Source organism: Sminthopsis crassicaudata, chromosome 2, assembly GCF_048593235.1.
Source record: "Sminthopsis crassicaudata isolate SCR6 chromosome 2, ASM4859323v1, whole genome shotgun sequence".
NCBI classification, from domain to species: domain Eukaryota; kingdom Metazoa; phylum Chordata; class Mammalia; order Dasyuromorphia; family Dasyuridae; genus Sminthopsis; species Sminthopsis crassicaudata.
The window spans coordinates 290,829,847-290,854,921 of NC_133618.1; the positions used below are offsets into that span (position 1 = coordinate 290,829,847).

Consider the following 25,075-nt stretch of genomic DNA (forward strand, 5'->3'; position numbering starts at 1 on the left):
TAATTTATATATACTTTTATAGTTTTCCAAGATTTTTTCCTACATAATTTCATTTAAGCCTCATCATTACTCTATGAGGTAGGTACTGTGGGTATTTTTATCTCCCTTTTTATAAAATAAGATTGGAATCCACTATACCACTATACCTCATCCTCATCCTCATCATCATCTTCCTAACAATAATAATATTATCTAACTCTAAATTGCAGTATTCTTCTGAATTTTTATCTTGTTTTGCTCTCCTAATAGCCTTGTGAGAGAAGATTTCACTAATATATTTGACAGGCTCTTATATATCTTTGGATGCTAGTAGAGTAAGATGAATTCAGAATTGGATGAACAACTACACCAAAAGAATATCAGTCATTTGGTCAGAAAATACTTATTAAGTGCCTACTGTGCACCAGGCTTTGTGCTAAGCATTGGAGGTACAATGAAAGGTAAAAGAGAGTCCCTGATCTCAAGAACTTCACAATCTAATGAAGAAAACAACTTTAAAATAACTACATATAAAAAGATACCTAAAGGGAAAAGAGGAGATGGTCTGCAAGCAAAGGGAGTAAGATTAAAAAAGATTAGGAAAGGTGGGATTTTAGCTGAGATTTGAAGGAAATTAGAGAATTCAGGAAGTAATGAAGAATGATAGTGTTCCAGATATGGAGGACAATCAAGTGAAAATGCCCAGAATTGGGAAGAATGTCTGTTTCAAAAAAAACAGCAAAGAGACTAGTGTCCTTGTGTTGTAGAGTATATATGGTTGTATGAGGCAGGCGGGATCTGGTATTAAATATAAGAAAACTGGAACAAAGGGCGATAATAAGGGGTTTGATTGTTTGATGTTTATATTTAAACCTGGGGTTGATAAGGAGCCATTGAAGTTTATTGAGTGGGGAAGGGAAGATGACATGGTCTTAAAGAATATAACTTTGACAGTCGAGTGGAAGATGGATTGGAAGGCAGAGAGACCAACCAGCAGGTTATTGTTCTAGTCTAAGCAAGAGCTTGGAGTTGCAGAGGTTAAAGGAACAGTGTCACTCTGGAGGAAGATCGCTAATATAATTCCACAATACTCTATCCTTGACCCTGTGCTATGTAACTTTTTAAATAAATGACTTAATTGCACTGTTTTGTTTATTTTATTATCTTGATTAGAAGTGTTTATCTTATTAATAGCTGGAATGATTAAAATAATACCTTAAGCATAAATATATGCTTATCACATTCATAAACGGTCCACATTTGGGAAAGATAGCTGATATATAGGTTGAATAACAGAACTGGAATCCAATAAGATATTGGCAGATTAAAATGATAGTCCAAATGGTAGCTGCTGACATTTTTTCTGGAATTTTATGGTTTAAAAGGAACATTATAAAAATTATTGTATTTGATTCCCACAACAAGCCTATGAGAAAGTTCTTATGGATATTATTATCTCCATTTTTCGGATGAAGAAACTGAGGTTCAGAGAGGTTAAGAATCATTAACCATGGTCACCCAGGTAGTTGATGTTAGAGGAAAGATTTTAGCCCAAGTCTCTTATACTAAGTCCTGTGTTCTTTATATTTTCCTATGCTACTTCTTGACTAGTATCTGGTGATCTCTAAGTTTCTCCTACTTCCAAATCTATGATCTTATGATCTTAGTTTAAAAAAAGAAAAAATTAAAAAATTATAATAAAAATAGGAGAAAAAAACAGTTTGTATGAAAAGGATCAACTCTGAAATGGCAACCAAAAAATGAATCTTCTTTGAGGTGGCACAAATAGAATCACAGTATGCCATTTGAGATAATGTTTTGCCTATTGTATTCTGCTCTAGTCACACCTTCTGTGGAATATTATGTTTGTTTTTAGGCTCAAAATTTTAGGGAGGACATTGAAAAGCTATAGTATATCTAGAGAAGGATGACCAAATAATATGAGAAGATTTTAACTATGATAAATGAAGAAGAGAACAATATCAGGGGAGTGTGGGAAGGGATATGATAGCAATATTCAAGCATCTGAAATCTGTCATTTCCATTTCAACTCTTGAGATTCTATGATTTCTCCATTTCTGTTTTGTAGAGGTTTAAGTGACCTGCCCAAGGTCACATAGCTCACAAGCAGAACTTCAAAGTTAGATTTTAGGATTCTGCTTTCCTCAATACCAAAAGTCTAGACTAAATGATTTCTTCTTATCCCATCAGGTAATTATGATCCCATGAATAATTTACACATCTACTCCACATATAATTCTTTTATTCTAAAGTAGAAAAATATTGGCTTGTCATTTATAAAAGTCTGTGGATAAAGCTTCTTAATTCACATCATTGATTTCATCTCCCCAACTCTGGCTTTTGGGCTCTAAGATAATCTCATCTTTTGTTATCTTGCCTTAATGGTCTCTCAATTTCATTATCTTGAGCTCAGAGAATTGTTTGCTTCCCCCTGAGAAAATGGAAAACTACTGCTTGCATGGAAAATAGATGCAGAAACATTGTTGGGGTACTTTAATACTATTCTAATACAAAAAAGAAGGCAGAATAGAAAGAAGAGCTTTTATGTTTGGGAAAATAACATATGAAGTTTGCCGTTACTGGTTCTAAAGTTTCCAAGTTTTTTCTTAGTAAGCTCTCTGTTTCTCCCTCAACTATAGACCATGCAAAATGCTCCTTCACAAGGGAATCTTGTTAACCTCAACAAATTTTAAGAGTTCTTGCCAAGAGTTTCTGTTTAACCCTACCATATTTCTCATTTATCCCTTCTCTGCCTTTTTTCTTCTTCTCCACATTATGGTCTTTGTGAATGTATTCATATTACAGGAACTATGGGGTTTGGAAGGGTTCAAAGGAGTAATTTTTATAAACCCCCTTATAGATTAGGAAGCGATCCAAAGAGGGAAGTACCTTGCCTAAGTCCATAAAGGTAATAATTAGCAGAGCTGGGATTTGAATGAAGTCAGGCTTTCCATCATCCAAGTCCAGTGTTGTTTCCATTTTGTCAAGGTATTCTTTCTGCCTTATGAATCATTTCTGTAATTTATTTCTTATACTGCCAGAAGTAATATAAACTTATACACTGGGCTCATTCTTATCTTCTTTTTAATCCCTTCTTAAAATTTTCTTTCCCTTCCTTCCTCTTTCCCTTCTTTCTTCTTTTCCTCCCTCCTTTCCTTCTTCCCTCTTTCCCTTCTTTCCTCTCTTCCTCCCTCCTTCCCCTCCTCCCTCCTTCTCTTGTTCCTTTCCTTCATCTTTCCCTTTCTCTTTCTTTTTTGTCTCTCCCTCCTTCTTCTCTTCTTCCCTCCCTCCCTCATTACCCCCTCTTTCTTTCCCCCTTCCCCTCCTTTCCTCTGCCCTCTTCCCCAACCCTCCCTTCCTCTCCGCTCTCCTCCCTTCTTTCCCCCTCTCCTCCCTTCCTCTCTCTTCCTTTCTCTTTCCCTCTGCTCCCCTATCCTCCCCTTGCTTGGGCTATTGTATTTATTTCCTAATTGGTCTTCTCCCAATCCCTTTTTTGTCTAGTTCACATAGCTAGCTTCCAAAACAATATTCCACAAATGTTTATCTGATCATATTATTCACTCAGAAATCTTTGTTGGCGACTTATTGTCTCTAGCATAAAATACATCTCATTATTTAAAGAACTTAAATTCCTCCCACTTACCTTTCTTTATTACCTCTCTTCATATACTCTATATGTTTCAGGCAAGTTGGCCTAATAGCTATTTTTCATATATAATATTCTATCTTCTAACTCTCTGCTTTTGCATAAGCAGTTTCTACCCACTCCTCCATCCCTGTGTCTGTAAGGCATTCCATTTGATCTCTACCTTGTAGAATCTATGACTTTTTTTTTCAAAGAACAACCTTTCCTCAGTCCCCCTACTTCTTAATTCCTTGTTCCTTTTGAAATTACTTTGTATTTGTTTATGAACACATTATATTTCCCATTCCCTCTGATCTTCCACAGAGAACTGGTCAGGGACTGTGATATTTCTTTCTTTCTTTTTTTTCTTTTCTTTCTTATATTTTGCCTATAGCCATAAAGCCTTATATGTAGGAGGAGCCACTGTAGTAAATGTTTTGTTGAATTGAACCAAAGAATAAAAAAAAAAGATTTGGAAAGAATCTATGTAAATAAGGCATTGGGGTAGAAGAGAAGCACAGAATTGGAATCAGAAGCCTGTGGGTGTCATCTCTCTGCCTCCTTAGTTTCCTCATTTCTAAAATAAGAGAGTTATGAGAGAGTTATGGTAGGCTCATTCTATGAGGGCAGGAATAACTGGAATTTTCATTTCTTCTCAAGGATCTGTAGGAACATTCTCTATAAATGGGGATGGCTTCCTATACTTAAAAATATTTAGGAGGTAGTTCTTCTACTTTTTCTGGGTGGATCAAATTACATATTCTTAGTGCTTAAAATGGAATTAACTTTTTTTTGGATGGGCATATTCTTTTACAATTTCATTTTTCCATTCAATTCAATAAGCAATTCTTAATACATCCTGTAGTCATGTTTTTCATTCCTGACCTATGCATCTTGCTGAAGCACTCTGTGACATTGGTCTATGCTAAGTGAATTTTTAGAAACCTTGTTTTCCCTTATTTTGTTTTTGTTTAGGAACGGGATAAATTCTACTTGTCTCGTAGTGTTGTCTTAGAGCTACTCCAAGCTCTGAAGTTAAAGTCTCCTTTGCCAGATACAAACCTACTACTGCTGGTCCAGGTAGAGTACTAACTCGCTTCTAATCCTTTTCATGATGCCCATGCATGTTTGTAAGAATGAAGATAGCAGGACTGTAGGGTTAAATCCCATAGTCCCTGTCTTCTCAGTGATAGAAAATAAAATTATAAAGACTATGCTCTGACTATTACTCTGCATTGATGTTCATTCTTCCACTTGGCTTAATAACCAGGACATTTCTGTCCTGCCAAATGTTTGGCCAGATTGATTTTTCTTTCTCATCCTTAAATGGGCCGTAGGATTTTAGGGTTGGAAAGGAGTGTAGAAGTCATCTATCAGATTTGTTCCTGCCTCTTCAGCCTCACTACCACTAGTACTAGCTGGTCCAGGGCTTGATGCCTAGATTACTAAAGCAATCTCCTAACTGGTCTTTCTTTCAAACTCCACTCTCTCTCCTTTCCAATCTATCTTGTGTGCTGCTATAAGAATAATTTTTCTTAAGATTGATTATTTTATGGAATCACAGGTTCAAAAGAGAATATAGAGATCATCTGGTCTCAATCCCCAACCAAAGCATAAAATCCTGCCTACAACTTCCCTTACAAGATGTTATCCAGCTTCTGCTTGAAGTTCTTCAATAATAGGGAACTCACTATCTCCCAAAGCAGATCATTCCACCCATGGATAATTCTTATTGTTGGGTAGGTTTTTCTTATATTGAACTGAACTCTTATCTCCCTATAATTGCCCCCTTTGTTCCTTCTGGAGTCAAGTAAAATAAGTCTTATTTCTTTTCCATATAACAATCCTGAAAATATTTAAAGGTAACAATCAAGTCCCCAGGTCCTTTCCAAGTTAGATATCTCTAGTTCCTTCAAAGGAGCATGATAGAGCATAGTTTTTTGTTTTGTTTTGTTTTATTTTTAAACTCCTTTTGATGATTTCTACCATAAAAAATCTAAATTCATCAGTCTGACATTCAAGGTCATCTTTTATCTTGACTCACCTTACCAACCTACTATCAGTTCCTGTCATCCTCCAACATGTTCCCTTTGTGGTAATAAACTGATCTCTGCTTATAAATTAATGAAGAATATGTGAGTATGAGGACAATGTGATGGCAAAGTTTCAGGTGTCTTGTCACGTGTTCTCTAATCCCTAAAATATTTCAAAAGGCTCAGAGCTTAGATTTTTCTTAAAGTTTAATAACAAAAAAGGCAAAAAATTGGTGCAGAGGAAAGATCATTGGTTTGTGAGTCAATGACCTGAATTTCAGTCATCTCTTTTCTCATAACTTATTGTGTGACTTTTTTCCAACCTCCCTGGGCCTCAGTTTTCTAGTTATCAAGAAGAAGGTGAGATGACCCAGGGAAAGATGGAAAATTCCCCCAACATCCACATGTGTTGCCAGAACTGGGTACAGTACTTACTGGAAAAATAATCTTTAATAGCCTTGATTAGATAATCATTGGCCTTTTCGGTCCTATGCTAACAAAAATTGTGTAGGGAATAACTGGATATAGACTCAGGAATGTGGGATTCCATTCCTGTCTGTGTCCCATATAACTATGTGACCCTGGGAACTGTCTTCTCTGAAGTTCAGATTTCTCTTTTATAAAATGGAAATAATGATATTTATATAAACTCCCAGTACACACTTTAGGGTTCTCATGAGTACTAGTGGAAATGTTTATCTTTAAAATCACAGGAATATAGACTTGGGAGGAACCTGGGAAGACTTGGAGCCCAAGTCCTTTATTTTATATACAAGGAAACAATGGCTCAGGGAGGTAATGATTTGTCCAAGATTATATCTTGTTTGTGGATTTAAACATAGGTGTTCTCACTCTAAACTCAACACTCTTCTCCTTATGCCATAATTCTGAAGTACTATGTACATGTGAAACATTATTGTAGATATTCTTAATATAATTTTGTGGGGTCTAGTACCACAATCACTGTTACCTTTGAGTAGAAATAACTTTTAATATCATGATTTCCTAAAAGTTAAATAGGAGAAACATATGACCAGCAAAGGGAAAAGAACTTTTTTATTTTGCAGAGTAGCCTAAGAGGATTTAGGGGTAAAGGGGCTGGCAATCCTGGATTTCCCTTTTACCTGATAGCTTCAGAATTCTGATCAATCTATATTAGTCTGATTTGGGGGTCCCTCAAAGAAAATACAGTCTCTGAAGCTTCTGTCCTTCAGACCTGTGAAGGCTTCTGTGACTTGAAGAGGGCAGGTATGTATAGTGAATCTTCTGGCTCTCCAGAGCACTGTGCTGTGATTGCTTGACTATGAGATCCATTAGTCAGTTCTAATAAGCACTTGTCAGGAGACAGCAATGAAACACTGACAGTCTAAATTACTCAGTGGTTAAGAGAATCCTGCAAACAATGATTATAGCATCAAGGCTAGATGAATAAATAACAAAAAACAAATTAGCTTCAGAAAAGAAAAATAATATTTCTTGATATATTCATGCATGCAGTTTTGGAAGGGACATGCATTTCCTCTTTTCTTGGGTGAATTTACATTTGTCACTGAACCATGAACTGATACAGAGAAATCAAAAGGTAAAATCACTTGGACTGTGAGGCCATTGTGTCAGCCATTTGGAGAATAGGCCCATTAAGGACAACTATGAATAATGCATTTTAATCTTACTTCTGCCTTCTTCATTTGGAGGAAGGGCTAGCTATACAGAGAGCAGCATTCACTCAAAAATCAAGTCTTGTCCTGTCAGTTTTTAAGTAAGAGATAGGTTCTTATACTCTTATAAATTCATAGTGAAATGGATTCATGAGGAGGAAAAAAAAACATCCTTAAAAACATCTCTTTAACCATTTTTCTGAATCACACCTTGGAGATCAGGATTCTATAAGGGATGGAAGGCCCTCAATGAGTTTACTAAGAACAGGTGAAAATAGTACTTTCAAGTTCTCTCTTGGAATTAGGCCTCTTTCAGTGGTTATATTCCTCTTTTCCTTGTTATTCTAGATTTTCTGGCTCACTAGTAATTCTCTGGAAGCAGAATATATTGTTGAATTATTCATCTAGAGGAAAGATATTAAGGTTCTTCTCATATGAACATATTCTAATAGCCACCATTGGTTTCTCTTCAACCAGTCTCTTCCTTCTCTAATCAGTCCTCCACACAACTACTAAATTATATTCCTAAAAACATAAATCTAATCACAGAATGATTATAGAATCATAGTTTTAGATGTGAAAGTGATGAGGAGTAAATGATGAGGAGTAAACTGTGGTCTAAACAAAGATGGGTCAGTTCCTTTTCTCTCTCTCCTTCCCTCCCCAAAGTAACCAAGGGTGGGTTCGGCAGCAAAGGAATTTGCTATTTAATGCTGTATGGAAACATAGTCTTTATTGATTAGAATGGAAACACCGGAAAGCCAGTGGGCAAAATGGCTGCAAGGTACAAGGCCCATTTTGCAAAGAGTAGATTTTTGAGTTGTCTCTTTTATACAAGAGCACAATCATTCAGATGCAGTGATGTAAGGAGGTTCCTGAGAGTGATGTAAATAAGATAAGGATTCTCTTGTTATCTTTTGGGGACAAACAGAAGTCTCTTCCCAAAAAGGAATTTCCTGATGGCATTTGGTCTGTTTGAGCAGATTAGAATGGGGGGCTGTAAAACTCCAACCAGTTCAGATAGCCCAAACTAGTTTGACCACATCAAAGTCCAAGTCCCAAATGGAGTTGGAGATCAAACAAGGAATATCAAGGGGCTACTGCCCTCAACATAACCCCCCTCAAGCAGTTAACTCTTAAATTCTTTTAAGAAAAAAATTTTGGGGCAGGGTCTCTTATTTGAGGAAGATTTTTCTGAGAAAGTCAAAGCTAATCTCCTCTACTGTCTTAGGATAACAGCAATAATTAAACAGTTTTAACTACTCCCAACCCAAATTTTAACATAGTAATAAATAACCCAGAGAAGGTTTAAAAGTTATTCATCAACCATTCCCAAAGTCTTCCACAAAAGGGACATTAAAAATTATCTAGTTCCTAGCTTCTTAAAATGTAAAGATCTCATAATTGAATATGGGAGTTATAAAATTACAGTTGCTTATCAGTAAATGTTTGATTTGTATACCTATTTTATATGCACATATATTCCCAGGGTCACATAAAAATTTCTTGGGTGAAAAAGGGTTATAAATGGAAAAAGCTTAATTAGCCTTATTTTACAGTGAATAAAATTGAAGCCCAGAGTCCAAGGCTACACAGGCAGAAGAAAGTGGGGAAAATCATATTTCTCTCCTCAGAAATAAAAAATAAAAACCAAAAAACCTCTATAATGTCTTGATATCCCTATACTAATGGCCCTCTATAATATGGCTCTCATCTATCATTTTAATTTTATATTACATTACTTTCTATCACATTTTCCATGTCAATCAGACTGGCTTGCTAATTGGTCCTTATGTCATGTCATCTTTTGCTTTTATTCTTTTCCACAAATGGTTCCCCTATGTATGCAACTATTCTCACCTCAGTTTCATCTTACAGAATATTTAACTTTCTGTAAAGCACAGCTCACATCATCTCCTTTATGAGATTATAGATGTAAAGTTTTTTACAAACTTTACAATCTATGAGATATCAGCTATTATTATTATTATTTCAGTAAATGAACTCAAAGATTGGAGGTTTCTTTCACTTTTCTTCATACCTTCCTAAAGAATAAAGAAGCACTGGAAGTGGATATTGAGTAAGGCAGCCTGGTGTTGGATAAATGATTGGAGCCTGACACATTCACTTCTGTGCTAGTTTTGGAAAGGTCAGGGAAGTGAAATTCTTCCTTTAATGGGTAATGAATGTTTCTAAATTCATAGAGAAATATGTTTAATGATCCAGTGACTCTGGAAAAAATTTGGTCTTTTTTTCACTTCCTTTTGTGATTCTCATCTAAAATAATTGTAGTATGTGTTTGTATATATGTGTATGTGTGTGAATATGTGTATGATGACAACCAAGTTATCTTAAAAACAAGATAAAGAAAAGAGTAGTAAAAAGGAACAATTTGTATATCTTACATATAATATTGATCTCAGAGAGAAGGGATTATAATTACTGAAGTCATGGAAATGAATTTATTACTGCATAGAAGTCCATTTAAAGTAATATTACTGTACTATTTTACTGATAGACACTATGATAAAATTGTTTGTCAAAGAATTGTTTTAAAATAAATATCTTTATTATTTGTTATCAGCAAATGTTTAATTTGTGTACCTATTTTATATATCCATATACCTGAGGTCCCATAAAAATTTCTTGGGCAAAAATTGATGATGAGTAGAAAAAGTTTAAGAAGCCCGAGTGTAGTGGACTGAGTTAGTGTCAGAGTCAGGAAGACCTGAATTTAAGTCTTGACCTCTCTATATAGAACCTGTTTGACCCTGAACAATTGACCTAATCTTTTGCTGCCCCAGTTAATTCTCTAAGACTTAATATTTCAGAATAATTAAGTTTCCCCACTAGGAACTCTCAACACCTACTGATATCACAAGTACAGCTCCTAAATCTCTCACTTCTCCCCTTTCTTCCTTTTGCTTCTCCTCAGATGCAACTAAACTAAGTAATAATCTAGAGGATTGATGGTACTTCCTGTCAATTGAGTTATTTCATTCATTTCTTCAATAAACATGTTAAGGACCTACATTGTAAAACAGTGTATTAGATACTGAAGGAATCATAAAATTAATATATGAGGGTTTCCTTGTCCTTAAGAAGCTTACTTAAATAGGATTGATATGTTTTAAGTTAATAAAGGAATCAAATCATGAATGATAAAAAAAAGTCCAAAAAAGTTAGATGCTATCTAGATTGTAAAGGTTTCAAGGATGAAACTAGTGCCAAATTTCTTTTCTATTATCTGAGGAGCAATTTAACCACTAAATGGTTTATTACTAGGTTGGACACAAGGTAATATATTTGTTAGCCATTGCAACTTGTGAAGAGTATCTGATAAAGTCATATAACTATTGGGGACTGTTGCCTATGCTGATGGAGGAAAAGCTAAGAAGTTGAATGACAGGATTAATTGGTTAATGAGCATTTATTAACCATCAACCAGGTCTAGTACTAGGCATTAGTTATACAAAGAGAAAAAATAAAATAGTTTCTGCCCCCAAAGACATTTACTTTCTTTTCAGGTCTTTGCTACTACAAAATATTGTGCCATAGTTGGTATTTTGGTATTTTGATATTTGACTTTTATTATTGTCTACCTTCCTTGTAGTATATAAGCTTAGTAATGGGATCTCAGAGGTTAAGAACAATTTTAATAACTTTCTAAGCATAATTCCAAATTGCTTTCCAGAATGGTCATATGTCTCTTATAGTTCTGTCAAAAGTGTGTCACATCCTCAACATTGACAGTTCCATTTTTTGTTATCTTAGTAAATTTATCAAATATGAGGTGAAACCTCAGAGTTTTTTTTCATTTGTATTTCTCTTGTGTACTTTGGAGCATTCCTTCATATTGTTGTTAATAGTTAAAAGTTCTTTTGAGAGAACTCTATTCATATCATTTGACCGCTTATCTATTGGGAATTTTTTGGTTTTACTTATTTCTGGGCCTATACAACTTGGATATCATATCTTTTTCAGATTTCAGATTCAAAGATTTTTGTATCTTCTTCCCTTTGTATCCTAGCTGCATTAATTTTATTTATGCTATTCTTTATAATTTCAGGCAATTAAAATACTTTTATAATTGTTTTGTTTGTTAAGAACTCTCACCCCAGCCATAGCTGTGAAAAAAATCTGAGTGAATTATTTTCTAATTTTTTTATATGAAATGACCTTTACTATTTAGGCCACATCTCTGTTTTGAACTTATAAAAGTATATGATGTAAGATGCTAGTCTAAACCAATTTCTGAGTAACTACTTTCCAGTTTTCCTAACAGTTGTTGTTAAGTAAGGACTTATTCCTCCCCCCCCCCAAAAAAAAAGGGATAGACATTCTTTAATCAAAATTCTCAAAAGGCTCAAATCATGCGCTGACTTTAATTTTTAAGAAGTTCACATTTATAAAGTTTTATAGTTTACAAAGATCAAATTATTAAATAAATGTAAAATTATGCATTTAGGGTAAAAATTTAGCTGCTTAGGTATGGGATTAGTGGAGAAGAACATGACTAAAAAGTAAATCTTCAGAGAAAAGTTTTTAAGTCACATCAAAGTAGCATAGCAGCCCTTAACAATGTAATCTTAGGCTCCTCAGCCAAAATCCTTCCCTGATACTTAATCATGGTAAGAGGTAGCCCTGGATTTTTTAAAAAGGATATGCCAATATCAAGTTCTACCAAGTTGAATAGCTTTCAAGTATAGACTCTGGCAACAGATTTTGTTGACTTATGACCAGTTTAACAAAGTGTAGATAGAGTTTTGCCACTCTAAGGTTAACGACTAAAGGGAGGGATTTTGTTTGTTTTGTTTTGCCACTACAATTCAGAAAGCCTTTTGTCAAGCCACAGAGGGTTGGTGGGTTTAGACTGAAGTGATAGAAGTATTGTACACACAAGACTAGTGTTGAACTAATTATTGTTTTCTGAAGACCAGTCTTGCTATTTAGAGGGGCTTGTCACCAGATTGGCAGTAAGGTGATGAATGTTTGCTTCACAATAACTTTTAAGTTCATCTGCTGAATTCCGGAAGCATTTTTACCCACATTGATGGAAAAAATACTTACACTGATGATATTATAGAAGTTTTAACTATTGAAATATTGAAGAAATATTCAGAATGAGAGGCAATAGTTGCATTCCACTTTGTGCTAGTTAGGTACCCTCATTTATATAGCTTTAAAATTTTTGCATCTTTGCAAATATTATCTCAGTCAATTCTCATAACAACCAGGAGAGATAGCTGTTAGTATTATCATCATTTTACAATGGAGGGAACTGAGGAGAAAACGCAAATGATTTGCTAAAAGTTTTGCAACTAATAAGTGAATGAGTCTGCATTTCATTTTGAATACAGATCTAGCTCTCTATTTACTAACTAATTCTCTTTAGACCTTATTAGAAGTGATGTGTTTGGTTCCAGGTACCAGATTTTTTTTTTTTTTGGAGGGACATTGATGACTTAGAAAGTATCAAAAATCAGATGACAGAGATTGATTGGACTCAAAACTTTGTCATATGAGCTTATTTAAACTAGAGTATTATTTTCGAGGGAGGTATGATCACTGTCATTGGATATTTTAAAGTTTGTTATGTAGAAAAGAGATTAAATTCATTATGCTCCATCGGCCCAGAGGACAGAACCTTTATATATTTGGGGATAGGGAATGAATTTGAAGTAGGCAGACTTCATTTCAATTTAAATAAGAACTTCAAAGTCCTTTATAACCTTCCTGAAACTCTCTTTTTCCTAATTTTTAACTTCTGGTTTCCCAGTCTCATCTAAAGTCCTACTTTCTGCAAGAAACCTTTTCCAATTTTCTTAAATTTACTACCTTCTCTGTGAGATTATCTCAAATTTATCCTCTAAATATCTTGCTTATACATATTTGTCTTCCCCTTTACTGTGAGCACCTTAGAAGGGACTGTTCTCTGCCTTTCTCTATATCCCAAGTGCTCAGCATGGCATTTAGCAGGCATTTAATAAATGTTTATGGACTTCAATGCATCTATATTTACTGAGGTCCTGCTATATGCCTAACAAAAAAATTCTATTAATTTTCACCTAAAACTCCCACATTGTAGCACATGTTTAGATATTCTGTGGGAGAAAGGCTTTCTTTTAATGATAGATCTGCTGTGGGCTGAATGACAAAGGAATTCCACAGTATTGCATGTAGCATCTCTATTAACTCACTCTGCAGTAATTTCTAGTGCTTACTATTGACATGAGGTTATTAATATTAGATGAGTTAGTAATAAACTGATCACTATATTCAGAGGAGAGGTGGAGATGCTATTTTTGCTACATTTTATATAATGAATGCACTTGATAATGGCACATAATGGATGTCTGTTTCTTTTGTAATCTTCATGGGGGTGTGCAGTATTACAGTGACATTACTATATTTTATTTGGAAGTAAAGAGGTTTTTTTTTTCTTCTATGGTAGTCATCATTTTCCCTCTCTACTTTTAATTTTGTCTTTATTGTGGGGAAAATTCTGTGTAACTGAGAAAAAAGTATTCAATCCATGGTTGGTAAATGAGCAGAAAGAGGTTTAGAATCTTGAACTCATAAAATGTCAGGCTTGGATGGGCCATAAGGAGCTATCTAATTCACCACTTATCTGAGGGAGGCATTTTCTCAATAGGATCCTTGACAATCAGTAACTCATTGAGTCTACTCAAAAAAGGAACTCACTGTCTCAAAAAGCAATCAAATTTGAACAGTTTGGTCATTTTAAGGTTCTCTGAAAAGGTTTTAGTTAACAATAACAAGTCACACTTATACATATTACAAGGTTTAAAAAGCTTTTTCCTCCAAGAACCTTTAGACACCAATCGCCCAAAGCACTATTATCCAAGAGTGGTCCTTAAATATATATAGCCAGTATATGTCAGAGCTAGATTAAAAACTCTAGTACCTTCATTTCTGCCATATATTAGGAAGTACTACTAGAATGTCCAGAGAAAGGCAACTAGGACTGTGTCTCAAGAGTATGTCATATGAAGATTGGATGAAAGAAATGGTGATGTTTAATATGAAAAAAGAAAAGACCTGCTAAAAGACCTGTTAGCTTTTTTGAAACATTTGAAAGACTTTTATAAGAGGAGGAGTAGAATGATTTTGTTTGGCCCTAGAAAGCAGAACCTGGAGCTTATGGTTGAAGGCAGCAATGGCAAGTTTAAGCTTGATCTTAAGAAAAACTTCCTTGCAATTTTAGTTATTCACATATGGAATGTCTTGCTTTTGAAGTTAGTGAGCCATCATTCTTTGTGAGTCTGGCTCTTTAAATCCTATATTCTTTCCATTATATCTAGTTGCTCTTTTAGTTTTATGGATTACATAGTCTCTATTGATCTTCAAAAGGAATAATAATAACATACAGATAATAACTTACATTTCTTATATTATTTTAGAGATTTAGGTGTTTAAATTTTTTTTGAAAAGGCCAGCAATTCTTAGATGACCCATAACCCTCTCAAGGTCACACCCTTATTTTGAAATCAGTCTTTTAATCTAACTTGCTCAGTGTTAATTAGGATAGGATTGGAACTTGACTTTGTACCTAAGGCACTAAATACTAGGCACTTAAATCATCATGTCTGATGGTTTGACAGCTCCATATGTTTAGTGCCATTTTGCAGCTAGTATAATGCAAAAGAATGGCAGATATTAAAGCTATGAGTGTTTACTTATATGACTGCATTTCCACAAATCCAGAACATTGAAGCTTCTTGGAGTTGGTGGTGCTCCCCTGAGGCTCTTTTTTCCTCATCTATGCTTTCTTTCTCCATGAGCTTTCCTCAGCCTTTAGCAATTAGTGGCTAATCTTGGTAAGCCTCTTCCTTGTTTTGTCCTTTATCCATTATCTTGTCCACATTTATGTCTAGTTCATCATACTATGAATAGATGTTTAGATTTGGAGCTTTCTGGGATCATAGAAATATGTTGAGTCCAGTCCTCTTATTTTTCCATAAGGTTTGAGTCCTGATGTGACTTGACAGATTTATGTAGGTATGCTTCCTATGACTGGTGTAAGCTCTTTGAGAGCTTACAATTCCACAAGTAGCAGCAGAGTCCTGCCTTCTTAGGGCAGACCTGGAGAGGAATCACCACCTGCTGATGCGAAGAAGAGCCTGCCCTGCAGTTTAGTCATTTTGTAAGAATCCTGTAAGAATGTCCTGGGTCACCCAGAGATTCCATGACTTGCTCAGGATCCCTGGCTAGAGTAGGACTAGAAGCTGGGCTTTCCTGATTTTGAGGCCAAGTTTGTGACACAGTATAGCTGTGTCTGAGCAAGTCACTTAACCTCCCTTAGCCTCAATTTCTTCATCTAAAATGGGAATAATAATAGCATCTATCTCATAGGGTTGTTTTAAAGATCAATGAGATAATACATGTAAAATGCTCCTCAAACCTTAAAATGCTCTATACATGTTAACTAAACTGTTAGCTATCAATTTTCCATTCTGATTAATAATTATTCATAGAGCTGAATTGACAATTCTGAGGCTGGCCTTTTAAATGGGACATATCTTTATTCATTTCTTTCTTTTGTGATAAAAGGAATTAGTTATAACCATGGTTTTTCTGATCAAAGATATTATTCTAAGGAGTCTGTAATGTTCTGGTTAGCTTTCTGGAAGTCTTGGGACCAGCCTTCAATTCAGCAGAATAATCACCATGAGAATAGTCAGGGATAAAGTCCAAAGTCTTTATTATCTCTTTCACAGTCTGTCTCCTTTTCCTGGGGCCCAGCTAGCTTTCTGGAGGCCCTCTGGAATGGGTCTTGGTTTCAGTGCAGGAAGCTTGAGAGCCACCACGAGGGTTTCTATCTTGAAGTCTCTCTCTGGCTGAATTTGTCCCAGTTTATATACTCTATTACATTTACATCATTACAGTATACTGAGTATAAACCAATCATTATATCACTAGGGAATCATTATTTGTTGTAAGGCTAAATCAATCATACTGAACTGGAGAACTCACATGCTAAACTAGATAACCATTGTATTATCAATTCCATTGACTTAACACCTTGTTGTAGGATTAAAATCAATCATACTGAGTTCCTGCCCTTTACAGTCCATAGGCTGAACCAGACTGCCAGAGGCCCCACAGTATGTAAAAGGTTAAAAATTCCCTGGCTTAAATTGCTTTAAGTTTGGTTCCTCTCTATGACTGATAAAAGATCATTCCCTTCTGCTGCAAAATACTTCAATTTTGTTATGATTGTTAGGTATTATGATATTTGTATCAAACTGTGATCTGGAATTTCTTTGTTCCTTAACATGTCTCTTCTTTTCTAGCCATGTATCTTACCTTTTTTTCATTAGATGGTATAGGCCAGTTGACACTCTGAGACAACTTACGACAAACTCACCTTCAGAGGACATTTGGCTTTATATCAAGCTAGTACCATGGCCCTAGTACACAAAACTGCCTCATGGATATATACAACAGGAAGGACCACAGCAGGAAAAATCAAGCAGAAAACCCCACGATTTAGCGTGGGTCTCTCTTTGTTCTTTCCTCAGAGAGAACTGTTTGGCAAGCTTCTGTTTGTCTGTGTTGGCTGCAGGAAGCTCTAGGGTAGAATGAGGACAGTGTTTTCTTTAAATTTTTGGTAGGAGCGGATGCCTTTCTGCCACTGCATCTCAACTACTCCGTTTTCCTAAATATACCAAAAGTTGTTTTAGGACCCTAAAATATCTTGTTCCATGGCTCTCCAGTCTCCATCACTTGAGATGAATAAAAAGGTGATAGCCTTGACTATTTGGTAAGGAGGTCTTACCTATCCAGAGCTCAAGAATACAGTACTGTCTTTCTCAACCCACTCAAAGTTCTTCTGGGAAAGGTGAATGCACTGCTGTGGTGGAGTTGGGCTTGCCTGGGTGTTTCAGTGGTTAACGCTGGGCCTCAAGGCAGGAAGACTTGTCTTCAAATCCAGCCTTGTGTGATCTGACTTAACTTCTATTCTACCCATCTTTTCTCAACTGTAAAATGGGGACAATAATAGTACCTGCCTTGCAGAATTGTTGTAAGTAGTATTTGTAAAGTGCTTACTAGACCAGTGTATAGCACATAGTAGGCACACAAAATTTTTTTTAATTCTCTTCCCCCTTTTTCTTTTACTGAATATAGTTTATCTACTCTGGGGAAGAGTTCCTCATTTATTTTTCACCTTTTAGCCTACCAGAGTCCCTAAAACTATATTTCTCAGAACTGATACTCTTTTTCTTGATCCCAACCCAATTCTAGATAGTCAATCTCAGATAACTATACACACAAACTAACATCTTACCTCACGTTTAGGTACCAATTAGTACAACTCCTGGGATACAATGTGGTCAATTCCCAATGTGGACATTAATCCTCATAAGTATGTCCTGTTCTGTAGAATCAGGAATAACTATAAACTAATTTGTTTTTTTATAGAGAAGTGAAATGGTATAGTGGAAAATGTGATGGCCTTTGAGTCAGAATACCTGAGTTCCATTCCAGACTCTGATGTTTGCAAGCTTCATAGTCCTTAAACTTAGATCCTTGAGCTTTAGTTTCTTCATCTATAAAATAAATATTATAAATTCATACTACCTACCTGACAGGAATTTTTAAAGTAGTCAAATATTTTTTTTCTATTGTAACAAAACATGATTTTAAAATTGCATACAATGATTTTAGAATTGCTTCAAAATGGAATCATTTAATCAGATACCCTTTTTGTAGAACAGGGCATTATAATAAAGGTTTGGTGTATATTGAATATCCATTGATATTTATCAAAAAAGGTACTATAAGAAACTTATAGTGGAATTTAACTGTCCTCAATGAGCTAATGTGTTAATGTAGGAAATATATAAAACATTAATTAATGAAAATGAACACAAGTTATAGAAACATACCTATGACTGTCTTCAACACTTTCAAATATCTAAATGGAAAGGATTAGGAAGGTTGGTAGTTGTTCAGAAACTTGTAGAGATTGTCAGAGTGATAGGAATCAAGAAGAATTAAACAGAAAATTATTAATGTAGTATAATTTAATAGATAGTAGGTCAGCTTTTAAGTCTGGTGGGCTTTGGGTCAAGTACTGCCTTTGTCCCATTATCAAGCTGTAAGTAGCCCCAAGCAAATTGCTTAACCTCTATTCTCCAGGTAACTCTCCAGCACCATTAATTTTAGAGGAATTGCTAATCCATATCTGTAGCAGGAACTTATTCTATACCCTTATAAAAATAACTTTTATATTGCAGAGAAATCACAGGTCCAACCCACTAGATAGATCGATCAATTTGATGATAATGATGATGAAAAATAGAAAGTACTTTTTTGGTAGAATGCAAATATCCTGTCTCACTTACCCCTAGATAGGGTCAGTTAGATATGGAGTCTGACAGTCCTCTGTTGCAGAATAGGCTGCCACTTGCTCCACAGTTAGACACACACACACACACACACACACACACACACACACACACACACCTGCTTCAAGATGTCTCACAAGGTTTTTGTGAGGCATGTGATGTGCAAACCTTTTAACATTTAAGGATGAGTTGTGATTTTAAAAAAGTATTTCTAAACTTCCTGCAGTACAGTAGAGAAGAACTCCAATAATTTTTGTAGCTAGAGAACAGATGGTGATAGTAATGATGTTAAATGGAGCAATTTGCCCCAGCCAAGCTCTGCAGACTTTGTCATTTATTATTTGTGTTTAATTCAGTAGTTATTTAAAAAATGTCAACATTTGAAGGCTCTGCACTTGCTTCAAGTGGCAATAAGGCCCTACAGCATTCTTGATGAAGTGAAAAAAGGCTACTTGCTGAACTTTGGTTATAATCTAGTGACTTCTTCATGAACACTGACTCAGGCCACAACTGATTTTCTGGGGAAAGGGCATTGTCTGAGGAAAGGGCATAAGGTTAAAGAATAGGGATAAAAAAGAATGTCAAGGCTGATTGCTTTTTTTTTCCTCATGAAATTACAGCCTAATAATAAAAGTCTTGACCATAAATTTAAGCTGCAGGAGCAAAAGAATAATAAACCAATAATCCCTGGAAACACCATGGTATAATAGAAAGGACATTGGACTGAAAATCCCAGACTTTGCCACTGTACATACATATATGCCTTTCAATCTCTGGATCTCAGTTTTCTCATTTGCCTAAATATTATCAAAAATACCTCTAAGCTTTAATATTCTACATTTTACCATTCTGACATGTAGGGATGCAGGATAATAGAGTGAAAAGAATAATTGATTTGGAATCAGAGAACAAAGATTTGAATCCCAGTTCTTCCACTCAGGACATGTCCACATTTCAGCAAATCATATAGGAGGGATAAGATGAGGTGACCTCTAAAGATCTCTTCATGCTTTCAAACTATAATCCTAAATTCACTTTCAGCTCTAACATTATATGCTTTTTCTTTCTGGTGGAATATCTCAGTCTTATTTTACATAGTATTTTTGTTACAAGTAAGATTTCTTATATTAATCTATGTTCTATATTTTCAATAGAAATGAGTTTTTTTGTAGTGACTAAAAGATTGAATGTATCCAGGACAAATAGCTGTGAATATAAATACTAATGAATTTGAATTGAGCTAATAAAATCATGAATTACTTATTAATGTTGAAAGATTCTTAGAAAAATAATTCATCTTTCATTTTCTTATTAGTTTGTTTGTGCAGATGCTGGAACCAAACTAGCTGAGTCAACAATCCTGCACAAGCAGATGATCGCATCCATGCCTGGAGTAAGTTTGAAACCTAAATCAAGTACATCATTTCACCTTAGGTCTAACTTCCATGGTCATAGACATATTTTAGCCCAGAAGGATTTTTAGCTTGTTTTTGTAAAACACCAAAAATAGCCATGTTTCATTTTTAAAAGAATATTTATTAGTGGATGTAGCACATTGGCATTTCAAAAAGAGCTCATTTAGAATGTTGAAACCAATTTAGTTGTTATAGAAAAACACCTGTCATCAATTTTGGAAATATCTAACTAAAATTCAGTTGTTATAGAAAATCACTTGTTATCCAACTTTGGAACTATCTCACTAAATTTTTTTAAAAAAATTCTCTTTTTATGACACCACTTGAGCCATTCAATTAAAGAAAAATGCCAGGAAAATTCATATATATAACAATACCCTGATTAATGTAACCTTCCATCTTAGAATTCAGTTTTTTCCATTATCGATAAATTCTGTCAGAACAAGTATAGTGGGAATTTTTGCTGTAGCTTACAAATCTCTAAACTTTCTATAGAGTAGTATGTTTTCAATAGTGATTTCTGCTATAATAATAAAAATATTTATTTGTTAGCCTGCTTAGGAACTTAGCTCAGTTAGAATCCTCCTTTGTGAAATATTTACTGATTCCCATATAGTACTTTCCCCCTTCTCTCAATGTAATTGTATTATATATTTGTTTATCTGTATGTACTTTTTCACATAGATAAATGTCAAGTAGAATGTAAGTACATGAGGTTTGGTACTGTCTTCCTTTTTATCTTTGTACTGACTAGATTAGTACTTCATAAGTGCCTAGTGAATTGATTTCTTTTGAAATGAATTCTTACATATATTTGTTGATAACAAAAAATTTAAAATTTTGACAAATAAAAATATTCTTCTGTAAAGTGGTTCAGTGGATAGAGTACTGGGCTTAGAATGAGGAAGCTGGTGTGACTTTATGCAAGTCATTTAACTCTTTTTGCCTCAGTTTCTCATCTGTAAAATTAACTGGAGAAGGAAATGCAAATTATTCCAATGTCTTTGCCAAGAAAACCCCACATGGGGTCACAGAGTCAGACATGATTAAAATAACTGAACAACACCACTACCACCACCACCTTATGTGATACCTTTTTATGGTGTTGAAGTAACTTGGCTCATAAGCTCTGTCTGAGCCTAGTAAAGGGAAAAGGCTTTAGACAGAGCCCTAGTGACAGACTAGCTTGTCTAATTCAAAGAGACTAATTACCAAAAGGTTAGCCATTAAGTGTTTTGTTTTGGGTTTTGTTTTGATGATAGTAGTCTATGAATATGGAATATTGTTGTTTTATAAAAATGATAAACAGATAAACTGATTTTAGAAAGGCTTGGACAGATTTATATGAACTGATGCTGAGTGAAACAAGAAGAACCAGGAATACATTGTACACAGTAACAGCAAGACATTGTGATGATCAAACTCTGAACTTGGTTCTTCGCAGTGATTTAATGATCCAGAGCAATCCGAATGGGGTTTGGATGGAGGGTACCATTTGCATCCAGAAAAAGAGTTATGGAGATTGAATGTAAATCAACACATGCTATGTCACTTCTTTTTTCTGTTTTTTTTTTTTTCTTTTCCCATAGTTTTTTCCTTTTGTTCTGATTTTTTTTTCTCCCAACATGATTCATAAAGTGATGTGTATTAAAAATAAATAAATTAATTTAAAAAAGGTTCATGAAGATAGCCCTTGTAAGTTTGCAAGGCACCTTAAATGTAAACATATAATTTATATCTCTGTCTGTGTGTGTATCTATTTCTCTATCTATATATACCTGATCTACTCTGATCCTCACAACATTCTAGAGAAGTAGGTATTATTATTAGCCTAGTTTTATAGATGAGGAAACTGAGAAATAGAGGGGATAAGTGACTTGCCCAAGTAACATAGCTAGTAAGTATCTAAAGCAGAATTTTTTTGTTTCCAACTTTGGCATTCTATCCATTATGTCTCTTGGCTACCTTAGAATAATAAACATTTATATATCACTTTAATGTTGCAAATCACTTTAGGTATATCATTTCTCCTGAACATCACCACAGATCTGTGAGGAAGGTATGATAGATATTATTATCCTCATTTTACAGATGAGGAAATAAATGGAGGTTCAGAAAAGTTAACTGATTTGTCCATGTCCATACAGGATTTGAATCCAGATCTCTAATTCAAATCCAGCACTATTTGCTTCTCCAAACTTCCTGTCTATTAAGGTGTTGAGAAATTATCTTTGTCAATGGAGAGAATATTCACACCAATGAAATCATAAATCTTTTCAAGTATCAAAGTTAAATGAAAGTACTCACGTTATCTTTGAAGAAAGTTAAAAAAAAAAGAGAGAATCATTGGTCTAGTACCTTTTTCCTGAAGTACTTTGAATTCCTTATAGATTTTAATTATTTGATTCTTACAAAATTAGTTTGGAGGAAGTTAGATGTGAATCTTTTAAAGTTACACTTTGGGACTATAAATCAAAGAACCAGATTTCTAACATTTTTCTAGTGTAATCAGTCAGTTGATAAACTTGAAAAGACAAATGAGGCTGAATCCTTTATATTTTCCAAATCTATGGACATGGGTGTGCTTACAAAGCAGAAAATGAAAGTGTTGGTGATTTGATTTATAGAAGTAGCCAACTCAGGCAGATAAATGAGACCCAAATTGAATTTAGGGGGCTTGAATTCTCTAAAATGGACACCTCTGACCCTTAAAGTAATTGGGTTGTGGTCAATTCTCAAAGTCCCTTTTCTGTAGCTTTGATTATATGGTAAATCCTCTCATAATTTTTGGGATTATAGAAGCCTGATCAATATAGTAAAACATGTTGCTGATGAAGGAAAATCACTTTCAGAAAATCTAGAGAACAGATTTGCATATGGGCATATGCAAAAGCTCTAAATGATGGCACAAACTGGGTGGGGGGAATTCCTTCTTCTGCATTAGTGGCAATAACCTCAATTACCTTTTATATTTCTGTCTCTTGGCTTAAAAAACAAAAAAAGAAAACCATTGCTGCCATTGAATAGTTGGAGGACACCTTGATAGGCAGGCACTTCAGTGACCTTATTTTACTGTTATCCTGCCTTAGAAACTGACAGGCATAACATTGGAGAAAAAGCTAGAAGGTGATATTGTTCAGCATAATTCAGACTTAAATGCAGGGAAATGAAAATCAATTGGTAAGTGGATTAAGTATATAACATTTCAGATTCCCCCAAGGAAACATAGCTTTCCTCAGGAGTGTTAATTAAGCTTCAGAGATATCCACTTTTGAACTATATTATACCCAATTCAACATAGAGACCTTCTTAGCATACTTTTGATCAATTAGTCTATATGAGCATTTTCTCTCTGTTCCTGACATATTAAATTCTTTTCATTTGTTTGTAGAGGTAGTAGTTTTATATCTTTATATAATTAAGTTATAGTGATATTCTTTATCACTTGCTGTCTATTTTTTAAAAGTCTCCAAGTTACCTTCGAATATCAAAGAAAAGGAGTTGCAGCCATCTCTTTTCCCATTTAATTATTATTTCTCCCATTGCTGACCTTGAGAAACAGGTAAATAGTCTTATAGATGTCTTTCTTTTATGAAAAGGAAAGATCAATGCCAATGTAAACATGGTGACTTTTGAGAATAGATGACTTTTTTGGAAAAATACTTTAAATAGAAGTCTATACAAGATCCTATTGATGTATCTCCTTGGTGCTTTTTAGCCTTTGTGTAGGAGATTCACAATTGTAATAATAAATTACTTTTATTGAGTGGTACATACTAAGATGACCAGGTCGGGTCTAATGTTATACCAACATTTGGAAAAATTCAATTGAATTAAACAACAACAACAACAACAATAACGTTCTTTTTAAAATAACTATTAGTTTCTCCACTAAAGTAGTCCTCCAGTGCCTTATCATAGTGAAATTTTAAAGTTAATGCTTTTATGTTAACCCTGACTGGTGCTACCAGAACTAGATTAGCTGGACTAGGCTGCATCTATCATCCAAGGACTATCGTGATTAAATTCATCAGAAACTTGGTCTTCATATAAAATGACTCATGAAACCTTATGCAAAAGCAGGGAAGGGTTATGGGTCCGTGTTGGTGGAGGAAATAAAACAACTACTGAAATAACCACTTTTTGAAATATTAAAGTGTGTGATAGTAGGAAAAAAACATATTTGAATTTAGGATATGGTTTTGAATTGGTCAGTGCCGTATGTGTTCTTTATGACCTTGGGCTACTTACTTCACTTCTCAGGGCATCATTTTTTCTCATCTGTGAAATAAATGAATTAAATAAACTCATAAGTTACTTTCAGGTCTAAATTCTGTACTTTAGAATCTTAAGAGCAACAACCAGTTACCATAGATATCTTGGAATTGCTAGGTTTTTTTAAAGATTCAGTTCAAGTGTCACTTATGTAAAACTTTTTTTCTGAACCTTCCCTCACAGCTGCTAATGCTCTCTCAGCTTGTTCTCTGAACATAACCTTGTATTTATTTTGCATAGCAGAATCAGTTAAAAAGCCAAAAAGAGAACTCCCCAAGCAACAATACAGAATAAGAGAGAAGACAACTATTCTCATAGTAAAAGGGAAAAGTGGGGTTCCAGAATCAAACTAATCAATGGGTCTCCTTTTATTTTAGTGTGGAACAGCAGCTATGGAATGCATGAGACAATACGTTAATGAAGTACTGGATTTTATTGCTGACATGCATACATTAACCAAACTTAAGGTAGGGTCAACACACATGTATAACTTGTATAGCCTTAGCTTTTGAGTTTTCTGAACTTAAGGGAAGTATTTTTAAATGTTTTATATTTTATATGGTTAATTTGGATGAAAATATGTAGTTACATGGTGTCAGGGACTCGTGATCTTTAATATCCATGTCCAAAATTGAGTAAATGCCCATCAATTGGAGAATGGCTGAATAAATTGTGGTCTATGAATGTTATTGAA

At 34.6% G+C, this 25,075-nt stretch overlaps 1 protein-coding gene across 13 annotated transcripts in view; it reads left to right on the forward strand.

Moving 5' to 3' along the window:
* UNC79 (unc-79 homolog, NALCN channel complex subunit) overlaps nucleotides 1-25,075 on the forward strand; it is a 318,327-nt gene that overhangs the window by 263,875 nt on the left and 29,377 nt on the right. For 12 of the 13 annotated variants that reach the window (XM_074289679.1, XM_074289680.1, XM_074289682.1 and 9 more), the window contains 3 exons: nucleotides 4,601-4,705; nucleotides 20,007-20,084; nucleotides 24,759-24,848. In XM_074289679.1, coding sequence (XP_074145780.1) covers nucleotides 4,601-4,705; nucleotides 20,007-20,084; nucleotides 24,759-24,848 — 273 coding nt within the window. The remainder of the gene's footprint in view (nucleotides 1-4,600; nucleotides 4,706-20,006; nucleotides 20,085-24,758; nucleotides 24,849-25,075) is intronic. The other variant, XM_074289683.1, reaches the window with a different exon arrangement.